This window comes from Corvus kubaryi, unplaced genomic scaffold (assembly GCF_017639235.1).
Source record: "Corvus kubaryi isolate FWS band 111438036 unplaced genomic scaffold, C.kubaryi_AGA036_p1.0 split3-73, whole genome shotgun sequence".
Taxonomy (NCBI): domain Eukaryota; kingdom Metazoa; phylum Chordata; class Aves; order Passeriformes; family Corvidae; genus Corvus; species Corvus kubaryi.
The window spans coordinates 41,457,715-41,470,062 of NW_024582091.1; the positions used below are offsets into that span (position 1 = coordinate 41,457,715).

General features: G+C 39.7%; 1 protein-coding gene across 1 annotated transcript; it reads right to left on the reverse strand.

Moving 5' to 3' along the window:
- Nucleotides 1–647: 647 nt before the first annotated feature.
- LTV1 (LTV1 ribosome biogenesis factor) lies at nt 648–9,533 on the reverse strand. Its single transcript, XM_042017022.1, has 11 exons — nt 9,256–9,533; nt 8,422–8,553; nt 7,675–7,863; nt 6,554–6,641; nt 5,534–5,654; nt 4,591–4,840; nt 3,776–3,903; nt 3,204–3,343; nt 2,932–2,984; nt 2,011–2,211; nt 648–1,411 (listed from the first exon to the last, which is right to left on the reverse strand). Exons 1-11 carry the CDS (start codon nt 9,256–9,258, stop codon nt 1,298–1,300), a joined length of 1,419 nt encoding a protein of 472 aa, XP_041872956.1. The 5' UTR covers nt 9,259–9,533; the 3' UTR covers nt 648–1,297.
- Nucleotides 9,534–12,348: the final 2,815 nt, after the last annotated feature.

Genomic DNA, 12,348 nt, shown 5'->3' on the forward strand with positions numbered 1-12,348 from the left:
AAATATATTATATGAGCTTTCTTCCAATAAAAACAAGTATTTTGAATTGTTCCTGTACATTAAAAGGCTTCACCAGTCCCTGTTAGCTTGTCTCCACCTAGTATTCAAAAAACTATTAAAGGAATATTGAAGATACTTTGAATGTAACAGTAGTCAAGCCACTACACTGATGTGTTGGTTACCATGTCCCTTCCAGTAAAAAGCTTAACTTTTCACATAAAGGCAGAAGATTGCTCTGTCTGTAACATAAAGACCTAAACCCAAGGCATTTTTTATGAATTCAGAAGGATTCAGGACTGACTACAAATCCTATTCATTTTATTCACATATGGACCAGTCACTATCAAAATAATTCATGTTCACAGTATACACATTTAAGTTCACCCCAAACCTACAGATTTCGGCCCTCAGCTCATCCTTAGAAAGTCTTTACAACAATTGTAGTGGGTAATAAGTTCGTATTCCAATCAAACCAAATTTAACTCAAGACCTGAGGAAGAGTATTCCAGGAACACCAAGATAGTGACTATAGAAAACACACGCTATTTATCCAAGTATCTGCTGTTTGGTTGCCATCCTACTCAGACTGAGTACTTCCAGCAGTGCCAATTCCAGTGGCAACGTTAAGGATCACTGACTACTGTAACTGCAATGCTCACTGTGAAAGATTTTATTTGCCAGGAAATGTAAAACTCAGGCTAGGTAACAGGGATGTCTAACTACACAACAGCTTTTCAGACACCTCTGTTTCCAAAACATAATTCTACAGCTTCCATTATAGTACCAAAACAATGAATAACCTACCCAAAAAAAGAACCAAGGAGCAGGTGTAAACTCCTTGACTTACAGAACTGTATCACAGCAAGGCACTATATTCAACCACCAGTATAAGAGACAGAAGACATTAATGAAAATATTGTTTTGTAAACTGAAATAATTTAATAGAAGAATCTAATCAGATCAGATCTGTAGGATTCTGATTTGTTGAATACATTCAACAACTATATATACCTCTGTTCAGTGATAACTTTTAAGAAAAATATTAAAAATTTTAATACATTTCTACTGTAATGAAACTTTGCAGCAATTGCCATGTCACTCGTGACACAACAGACATCACCAATACATTATTTTATATAGAATTTCAATTCAGAAAAAATGACAAGTTACTGGGTCTTGTTACAGTGAGATTTGAACAACCCCTTTGAGCAGGACTGGCAAAGCTGTGAGTTAGCAGTTCCCTTCTCCACACAAATGAAAAATTAGGGATGTTTCCACAGTAAGTTTCTTCGCTTCATCAGGACAGCTTCAGACCTTGCATGTTTTGTTTCAGATTGAGCAACTCCTTCTCTTGTCTTGTTTTCTCCAGTTTGAAGGCCAGCTTGTTGGCTTTCTTCTCCATCCTGCGTTCCTGTGCATAGAAATAGTGAGAAATTTACAAAATAGGAATTAACATGCAAAATCAAACTATTCCAATTAACTCTTCTAGATCATGAAAACAAGAGCAATCTGGACAACGATATTATCTATGGCACTAATTATTAGTAGTCAAATTAATATGTGTATCACCAGGATAAACATCTTTAGTTAGCTGAAGCTTCTAATATGCTGGCAATTTCTGTTCCTAAATAAGACAGCTAGGATTTCATTGTGGCCAATTAGGATTTTCCATGTTTCTTTCAGATACCTTTCACTTTGTGTGATCTGAAACATCGTAACTATTTCCTTTGCTACTCTAGATTGTAAAGAAACCTGATGTTCCTTCCGAAGTTGTATCTGCAGTAGTGGCCACAATAACAGAACCAAAGTTTTGATTCTGGAAATCAGTAAGACAAAAGTACGAAGTTAATCTACTGGACAGTTTTTTTTAAAGAAGCAGTAATTAGTCCTTTGAGACCAGCAAGTTTTTCCCATTATTTTCAGACATGACAAGTGCGTTTTAAAAAAAGTTCATAAGACAGAACTCAGATAACATAAAATGCTTTGCAAGGTTTTATTTCCAGCCAGTACCTTTCGCTCCTCTTTTATTGCCTGTTTCCTGGCTCTGCGATCCTCTTTGCTCTCAGCTTTGGAGCGAGGCTGTGTTGATGCTCTTGGCAGGTCACTGCCATTGATCATTTGCATGCGTTCCACCTGCTTAGCAGTAAGTCCTTTCTGAGGCAAGATATGTAGGGGAATTCCAGTCTTCTGAGAAATCTTTATTGGCTTGGGCTAAAATAGAGAGTGCATATGTATTAGAGGTCCCTAGCTTTCTCTCCAAGAATTGCACATGGCACTGCCTTACCAGTGTAAAAACTTTAGATCCAGATTTAACAGTAACAAATGTTAAGTTTCCTCATTTAACTTTCTCACAAAAACACACATTAATCCCTAAGTAAGAAATCAAACACATCTGAGATGGAATCTGGCCTTCAGAACAAGAAAAACATTTTTCCCTTTTGTTTAAATATTACCGAAAAAGTAAAGAACTTAAGTAGCCACTTAATATTTCTTTATAACCTTGCAAGAAAAAGGTTTCATTTCAAATTTGGGGATATCAAGCTGTGCTCTAATGATGGGGAACATCTGGAAGGCCAAAGAACTAGAATAAATTGTTTCAGACCATAGGAAAATAAACCTGAAGGAATAGAATATGGGGCTGTGAGACACAGACTACACAAAGGTATAGCACAAATAACAACAAAGGAAATCCCTTGCTCTGTATGATTCTGCCTAGCTATTACAGAAATTTTGAATGACTCAGTTTTCCTTCTAATAGAAAAAATATATCCAAATCCTTCTTTAGTGGAGAAATAATACCAGAGGCTAACACCCTCCCCAACCTTCATTTCTGCTCCCATATCTGTAAAAACAGACACCCATTGAGAAAACAAAAACATTTGTCTCAAGTCTTCCCAGTGATATTCCTCAGAGTAAGTTTAATAATTTTACCTTTGATGGCTCCTTAATAAGTGTTGGGTGATTATATAAGTTTGAATATGTACCTAAGTCACAAAGAAAAAGGAAAGTAGTCAAGAAAGGCTAGCAAATACAAATGAGGTAAATCTATTATGAATTGTACTGTTACTTAGGTTTTGGAAATTCCTCCTGTTGTGCTCAGAGAATAAACCATTTTACCTGAAACACTGACAGAAAAGTTCAGAAATCACCTATCGTTTACTTTGAAATCCTAGGAACAAATAGGCAAACTCCAAAATACTTACTCAATATGGATTCACAATCCCACTTTTCTTTTGGCTCCTCAATAACTACAGCTACAATTTCTTCCTTTTCTTCCTCACTTTCTTCATTTGCAGGAGAGTCCAAATCTTCATCAGGTTCAAGCGCATCCAATTTCACACAACTTTGAAAAAGTTCAGAGAAGAAAAAAATACGGTTTATCTCTTCTTGAAAATGTATAATTATATAAACCCAGACTCCCTTCAGTAAAACCCTAGACCCAAGAAAGCTATTTCCAAAGAAATTTCCTTAAGCAAGCCTCCTCAAAATAAAACTAAAAACATTAGGACGAAGACACAGTCAACAAAAGAAGTATTTCTGCATTTCAAGAGGACAAATTCAATACAATTATACAGAAGGAGCATAACCTCACTCAAACCAACAAAATTCCTCCACTTACTTTTATCATACAAATGGATAATACTCATATGCAGCTGCTTTTGTTGTGGGATGTAATCTTTGAGTACATGAACTTGGAACAACATGCTCAAAATTTCAATATAAACAGAGGATTACAGAACTACTTATGTGAAGCAGTACTTCTGGGAATACATACTTCTTTGCTTTCTCTTTGTAGTAATCATCCAGGACTTCCTGCAACCGAGCGTTGTCGGTGTTAATATAGCCTTCCAACTCCACGTTATCTAAGGCTCCAATTTCATCTTCATCAAATTGTTCATAAAACTAAAATAAAGAAGTGGATATCTGTAATTAGATCACATTTGTCATGCAACTTCTTGACAGCTTAAAGAAGAGCCACACATTTCTTTTTATTTGCTTCTTTTTCCTGTCCCTTCTCATTTGCTGAGCAACTGCCAAACATCTGCAGCAGCATTTCCTCCTTACTGTCAGTATTCTGTCAGCATGGGAGTCACAAAGTTATCTTATAATAATAATATATAAATTAGCTTCTAGAAAACATTTCTTATTCTGATGCATTATTTCAATCTGTGCCTTAAGAAGCCTGTCACTGCTCAGAACAAAAGTCACACCGTATTTCCACTGCTCTGACATCAGTTCATGAATGTATACTTTACCAGGGGCCTATACATGATTCGTTGTGTTGAACTGAGCCTCTCAGACAGAAGTGTAACACTAATTATGAATGCTCATATAGTCACTGGAGTAATTTTGTTTAACTCTATCAGTGCTAGGCCTTTCAATAGCAATTAACACTATAACCTAGGTGACACAAGCCTCTTAATGTACCCAGTATTAAATGTAGGACACATGCAAAGAGCAGGCCTTGATGCCCTGACTGCTAAAAGCAGTAAAATCTGCAGAGGTATACAGGACACTGCTTGATGAAATGAATCAATAGACAAAGAAGCATTTAAAACCCTTCACAGTTACACTCTTGAGCTGCCTCACCTTCTCAAATCTGTCATCCAACAGAGTTAACTGCTCATTCCGTCTTATTACTGAAGAAGTCATAGAATATTCCGTGAAACGACTCCTGGTTTCTTCTTGCATAAAAAGGAATTCTTTTGTCCGTCCATTAACGTCATCATCTGACAAAGGACCTTCTGAATCATAGTCTTTATCACTACTGCAGCTATCCTTTTCATCACTATCATCTTCCATATCTTCCCATTCATCTTCATCCTCAGCATCTGGTCCCCTGAACAGAAGTATAAAACAGTTTTAGAATAATACATGGGCCTTTCCATAGCTCTGACCTATGCTGGGTTATCTGAAACAATTTGGCAATAACAGATTTAAATCTTGAGAGGGAAAGACAAAGAGTGAGACTTTTGCCTGAGAGCTGAAAGCATTGCTGGCTGGATCATGCATCTGTGCATTGAGAGGAAAGTTATGTTAATATTCAGCTGTACATGTCAAAGCAGAAAAATACCAGCTGCGTTCCTGAATATTAAAACAAGCAAAATTTCTCATTGTTCATGAAATTATGAGGATGATACCAAAACCTAAGTAGATAAAATGCAGTGGGGTATCACATGAAGCATTTGTAAAGGTTCCAGAAACACCCGTTAGCCTTCCTCAATATTACTACTGATGTATTTTATATGTAATAGATGACAATGTTTTAAACAGCTCAAGAACACTATTATTCCAAACACTGCATATAATCCATGAGCTCAAAGTAACAAATGAAACCCATCTCTTGGATAACATAAGAAATTTGATTTTGCAAGCTACCATCCAAATAACACATGGTAATACTTTTTTTAACACACCAAAGTATTCCATTTGAAATCTGAAACCATTGTGGCTTCCTACACCACCACACACAATAGCAAATAGCATCTCTCCTTGTTACATATGACAAACATTTCAACAAAGCTCTATCTACCGCTTCTGGGGTTTATTTGCTTGTAGAACAAAATCATCTTCCAGGATATTTTCTGGATTGTCAAAGTCAAAATCATCATCAAGAGCTGCAACAATATCTGGGTCAAAATCTAGCCGTGGTCCTAGAAAGTTAAAAAAACGAAACATAAATATTTACATTTTTCTGACATTACAAAGCTACTTTCCTGGATAAAAAACAATCCAGCTGGGCTATTAATTTGCAGTAAGGAAAGCTGAAACCAAAGAATCATAAAATTCCTCAAGAATATTTGTAGACTTGATACAAGCCAGGGTAAGTCACCAATCTCTTGTCAATTTCTATCATTCAGAAAAAAACATTTCCCAGAGGTTTTAAGCTTCCATAAACGTATTTTAATATAGAATACTGTAAAAGAAAAAATATCTAGGTTAAAGTACCACATGATCAACTACCAGCATTAGCTCCAACCCTGAAATTCCCTACATTACAAAAGGTTAGAAAGTGTTTCTCCACTGCAATTAACAGAAATGTCTTTAGCATCCTTCTGTTAGGACAGAGAGAACTGCTACAATTCCTTTCTGTTATGAAATATGGAGATAGCTGTAGAGTCAATGTTCAGTGCAAACATGGATCCATAACAAAAACCTGCTCACAGCCTGTAACACTGAAATAACACTAATGAAGGAATGCAAACACTTCTCAGCATTTCAAAAGAAATTGAGTGAAAATCCAGTTCCAGACTCGGATTCAGACAGAATAATAAATTAATAGTATTAACTACAGGTTTCCCCTGTTATTAGTTTGTATTTGCTACACAATAGTAAGAGCTCACGGATTCCACCCTCTCCAAGCAAAGCTAAAGAATTCTTATTAGTGAATCACAGAAATAAATCTCAAATTGAAACATGGGTCTCTCACAGATCATTCCTTATGTCTGCTATTGGGCCTGTTCTAAGCCAAAAAATATAACACCAGAATTGAAGCTATAATTACCATCTAGTTCCTAGACGGCAACTCACATTACAGCAAGGTAAAAAATACCTGAAACAGGAGCAGCTTTATTTAACAAGCCCACATCCTCTTCAAACTCTGTGGCAAATACTGAGGAAGGCAACTTAATAGATGGAGCCTTAGAAAAAGAAACAGAAAAACATGACCATAATATATCTGTTCTCAGTTTCCCATTTGAGCTCAAATTAACAAAAACATGTGGATACTCCTGTGACCAAAAGAAACTCTGTGAGTGGTACTTAAATGTTACAACAAACTACTTTATCAGTGGCAAATTTTCAGAGTTATACAATGATAGCTATGGAAAGTGCTGGCAGCATCAATTCTCGTGTCAATATCTTCCAGGTACAGAGACAGTATTTTTTGCATCTCTGAAGCTTTTAGAGAATGGTTGTACAGCAGGCACACTGAAATCTTAAAAATTTTTGTTGTTGTTGTTTTGGAGAACACTAACACACATTTGAAATCACCCCTTTACTGAGAGGCTTGTTAAAAGCTTCACAACATGCATATCTAACCTAACTTTAAATCTTAAGTAGTATCACCGAACTGTACCTGAAAGGTACTTCTGACTAAGACCATTGGTTTTGACTAAAATTACAGTATTTGGTTAAATCAAACACCCTCAGCTATAAGTGACTGACAATGGCATACTTCACTGCTTCAAAGCACTTACTGCTTTTCCACTCCAATGTGATCCAGCATCATGAACTCCTACAAGTTATGCCAGCAATTGAAAAGTTTGTTTTTATTCCCTCTGGTTTCTGCTACATTCCCCTTTAAAATAATGGTGTGCTGATAATACAACCTGGCATATTCCTAACTCCCAGAGCATTCTGAAGCTCTAAACAACCTGAAAAATAAATGCCCACCCCAGAAAGGCACGACTTGTTCAAACAAATACCTTCACAAGCCACCTCTGTAGAGAAAAGTTTGTCGTGGGTATATGAAGTGTTTTAACACTGTGCTAGCAAAATAATGTTCAGCAGTAAATTCTGCCTTGTCAGCTTTTGGGTTTACTTGTTGGAAAGTCTGGTTGTGGGTCAAAGAGATCCTTATAAATAAATACATATATACACACACAATTAATGGGTCTACAGGATGTTAATGCGCCAAAGAACAGCATTATCATGAGCAAAAATACGACTTACTGAAATTCTCTGAATTTCATCTTCTATGTGCCCCTCACTTGTGATGACAATTCTGCTTTGCTGTCCACGCACAGACGGGACAAGCTCAGAGGGACCAGAGGCCTCTTTGAGGTGCTGCAAATAGTCATAGTCATCATCAAAGAAGACACCATACTTGCGCTGCTCTTCCCTTCTTTGCTCCTCATGCCCCTAGGAAGAGGGGAAAATAGAAAATAGAAACAGAAATACATTTGGCTAACATATAATAAATAAATAAATGTATAAAAAAGAATAAAGAGAAATAAATTTAGTTACTCAAGTCCATTTAAAACTTATTAGCAAAAGGAAAAGTAACACATCTCCTGAGAATGTCTGAACGTTAAAGTCCTTGTAGTCCTCTCCACTCCTTACCCTAATGCACAGCTAATTAGAACGTTGTCATCAGCTGGTTCCACATTTGGGTGCTATCTGAGCAGGACCTCGAACAACTCTTTCCCACCAGCAACACAACCAACAATGCCTGTTTTATCACAGCGAGTCAGGCAAGTTTTGTTGGTTTTAAAATACATTTACACCTCCAATGCCAGTTAAGTCATCCTTCAACCACCAGGCAGTAACACAACTATGAAATTCCCTACAACATCCCCTTCTTTTTAATAAGCGGAACTAAAAACTACCCTCTCTCAGGCTATATTTCTGAATTGTACAATTGGATACCAACTTTTTTTCTTATCTGAATGAACCTCAGTATTAAAAGAGAGTATTTACTTTCTGTGTAGGCAGCAGAACTCTCTGGGGTGCAGTATCATCAGCAGCAAGCGGATCCCTCTGACTTCTGTGCACTAAGTGAAATGTTACTGCTTTCTTCTTCTCTATGAAGGGTTTCTTTTTCTTGTGAGGCTGCAAAAGGAAATTTGGTTATCTGTTAACCAAAAATGAAATATTAAAGGCACATATGAGAACCTTTTCTCTGTAGTGTGCTGCTGTATTCGTTTTAAGGCAAATGCCTTATAAACATATGCTTGGAGACAAAGCATAAAGAGACTAGTGGGAGCTTAACTCATCTCCCCACATGCACAACAGACATTTCGTATGTTCGAACAGCAAATTCAGCTTATTCAGCTGCAAAATGGCAATGCATCGTACAGTAAATATCTGATAATAGCACAAATAGTTTAACATACAGGCCTAAAAAGGAATTCTTAAGCACCTACAACACACTTCATCCAAGAAACACAGGAAACTGACATACAGAAATCCATCTAGACACAACTTGCTTCGCGAGAGCTCTTTACACAGCTGCTCCTACAGCAGCAATTCAACATCAGCCATGAGAACTATCCGCAGCACCACTACACAGGCACAGCTCTTAACATCGAAATACACATGCGTTCTGGATCATCAAAACCTCCAAGTATGCTCAACTGGCTGAAAGCCTTTCCAACGAGTTAGCACATCTGACCCGGGAAAACATTCCCACCAAGGTTTCTGGCTTTACCAACCTACCAAAACGCGTTACAGCAGATATACCTGGGGGCTACCTATGGCTCTAACCTGCCTTCTTCCCCCGGCAGCTCCGAGTTCAGAACACGGCACACTCACCATGGCGCTGTCCCCGGCCGCTCCCGGCGTCCCGAGCCCCGCTCGCTCCCACGCGGGCCAGGCGTCACCGCCGCCGGCCTGTGCCCTCCATCTTGGGATAGACCAGTGACCAACGGGGGGAAGGCTATAAGCTGCCAGTCCGGACAGGTTTGTGGGGTTTTGCTTGCCAGTCAGAAAAAAAGAACAATGAGCGTTTTCTCAGACTGAAATAGTATTTTGATAAAAGAGAAGCTCTGTGGACGCACGCAGATGCCCGCCAGAGGCACATTTTCCCAGTCCTCCCCTAGAAATAATGAAGAATGGTTCAGGCCGCCTCAATTGGCAAGACGCGGCGCAGGCGGCCGAGGGGCAGCGCGCGTGCGCAGCAGCAGCGGGGCCAGAGGCGGGGCGGGGCGGGGCGGGGCGGGGCGGGGCTGGGCTGGGCTGGGCTGGGCTGGGCTGGGCTGGGCTGGGCTGGGCGGGGCTGGGCTCGGCTCGGCTCGGCTCGGCTCGGCTGGGCTCGGCTCGGCTCGGCTCGGCTGGGCTCGGCTCGGCTCGGCTGGGCTCGGCTCGGCTCGGCTGGGCTCGGCTCGCTGAGGGGAGGGGCGGGTTGTGGGAGCTGAGTCTGAAGGATCGGGAGTGAGTAACGCGTGTTGGTATTTACAGTGTTTCGCCGTATTTGAATTCATATTTCTGACGAGGAAAGGTTGGGGGAACTGGGCCTGTTCAGAGGAGAGACGACTGAGGGAGAATCTCATCACTGTCTATGAGCATCTGAAGGGAGGGTGTCAAGAGTTTGGATCCAGGCTTTGCTAAATGGTGTCCAGTAATAGAAGAGGCAACTGGTAGAAACTGATGCACAGGAAGTTCCACCTGAATATAGGGACGAACCTCTTTACTGTGCGGGTGATCACGCAGTGGAATAGATTGCCCAGAGAGGCTGTGGAGTCTCCCTGACTGGAAATATTCAAGAGCCGTCTGGACACAATCGAGTGCCATGTGCATTAGGATAGCCCTGCTTGAGCAGGGAGGTTGGACCAGATGACCCACTGTGGTCCCTTCTAACCTGAACCATTCTGCTATATGACACTGGAGCTGTATAAATTTTGTCTACACCATGTAGCGGGCTGTGCACAAACACAGGCACTCACGTATAGGCTCCTTGCTAAGAAAAAGAGAAGTATGCTTGGTATTTTAAAACCTGCTTTGTTGCTTTTCGAAAGAAAGTGTAAAACACAGAATGGAGCAGTTTTTCCCCATGTGCTTACAGGTAAATAAAACAGTAACAGCTAAGAAGAGGTTTTTACTGAAAATTCAGAAAATTGTCCACATTGTATGTGTGTATGTATGCAGCTAAATATATGTGCATACATGTACCTTAAAATATTAGCTTTAGTCATATTTGGGTGGATTTCATTGGTTTTCAGTAGGTGTCACTACAGCTCCAAAAGAACCCAGATTTTCACTCTTCTGGCTGTTGTTTTCTGAAGTCTTGAATCTTTACCAAGTTTCATCACACCACTCTTACAGAAGTGCATTATCTAATCTGATCCACTCCATCAGTTGGAGTAACTCCTGTACTCAGACGATTCCGATTATCTCGGCATATATGTGTGCAAAGGCTGGACTTTCCTCTGACTTGCAGAAAGTGCCCGGTGAATGTCTTGTTGCTGTCAGCCATGTGCGGGTGTGGTACACACCCCTCGGCACAAGGAGATCAGCAATGACTCCTCCTGGACTCCAGGCTGCGAATGGATTTTTCATGACTGCACCCAACAGCAACAACTCCGTCCCTATAGTACGTCTGTACTGCAAACCCAGTGATAGCTGGAATTGCAGAGCCGGATTTTCACAAGGTAATTAAGAGCAGAATCACTCAGCTGTTGAAAACACAGTACTTAGCATTTATTTGTGGGATAATGATGTAGATTAGATTACTCCTTATTGCTTCCAAGTCCCAGACATGCCTCTGGCATCCACGGAAGTGCATGTACATAGATTTGGTAACAGGATTACACTTTAAAATCCCCTAAACCTAGTGACCTCCATATCTATTGGTGGCAGTACGATCATTCCACACGTCCCGTATCTGGTCTAGGAGCATTATATCAGTTTGGATGTGGGAAAAATTAGCTTTTGCTCTCAGGTCTGTTGTTAGTCAGCTGTATCCTAAGTGTAAGATAAGTTTACCAGTTCATTTGTTTTTCAGGTGATGTTACTGGACTATATTCACGTGCATATGTGTGTATATATATACACACTACATTACAGATAAAACCTCAAGAAGCAGCTATCATTAATTTGTAACAATTACAGTTACTTGCATTCACAGATACCACACACCTTTGTAAAATGCAGTATCAGGTCTGCCACTTCTTTAGAGTTCCCATATTCAATCACACTGAACCAAGTAGATGCATTCATTTTATAATTGTTACACAAAATCCGCCCTGCATAAGCTGAAAAGTGATCAGTATTGGTTCTCCACAGCCTTCCATCTTTTGAAAGTAATGAAACATGGAAAGTACTTTTAAAATGGAAAGCAATTCTAAGCCGATAATGTTTTAGATACATTTTTTGTAGTTACCAGTAACTATTTAGCATGATGGGCAGTGGGGAACCAAGGCTTGAATTTTGTTTGCCTTACTTTACTTGTTAGTAGGAACATTTAATGAAATTAAAGGAAGTTACTTAAAGAATAATTTTTTCCCTATTTTTAATCAAATTATAGAAACAAGAAAGTCTAAGAACTGGCCCAGTGTGTATTAATAGGTGACACTCTATATGCAAAATTCTAATTCCAATGAATTCACGTGAAAATTCCATTTCAGGTGCTTGTGGCCACTTTAGAGTCTGTTCACCAAGTAAGAATCTTCTGGCTTTACTGGACCCTCGTAAGACCCTAGTGGAGCTTGGCAACCTGCACTGGTGTGGAGGTGTGATCAAGCCCTCCTTACGGGAGTCACCGCTGCGCAGTGTCTGTGCGGACCTGCTCGGAAGAGGCAGGTGTGCAATGATTCCTACTGCTGAGCCTGCCCCGGTGTATTGCAGCTCTGCCAGGCAAATACAGGCTCATGATCTCCCAGTGTTTAAGGTATGCTTGGGTCCAAAGCA

What these genes read in the sequence shown, in the direction of transcription:
- LTV1 (XM_042017022.1), bottom strand. An exon ending in GGATTGTGAATCCATATTGA is followed by an intron (nt 2,985 to 3,203) that starts GTAAGTATTTTG and finishes TTTGTGACTTAG; the next exon opens with GTACATATTCAAACTTATAT. An exon ending in CAATAAAAGAGGAGCGAAAG is followed by an intron (nt 1,412 to 2,010) that starts GTACTGGCTGGA and finishes TTCTATGCACAG; the next exon opens with GAACGCAGGATGGAGAAGAA.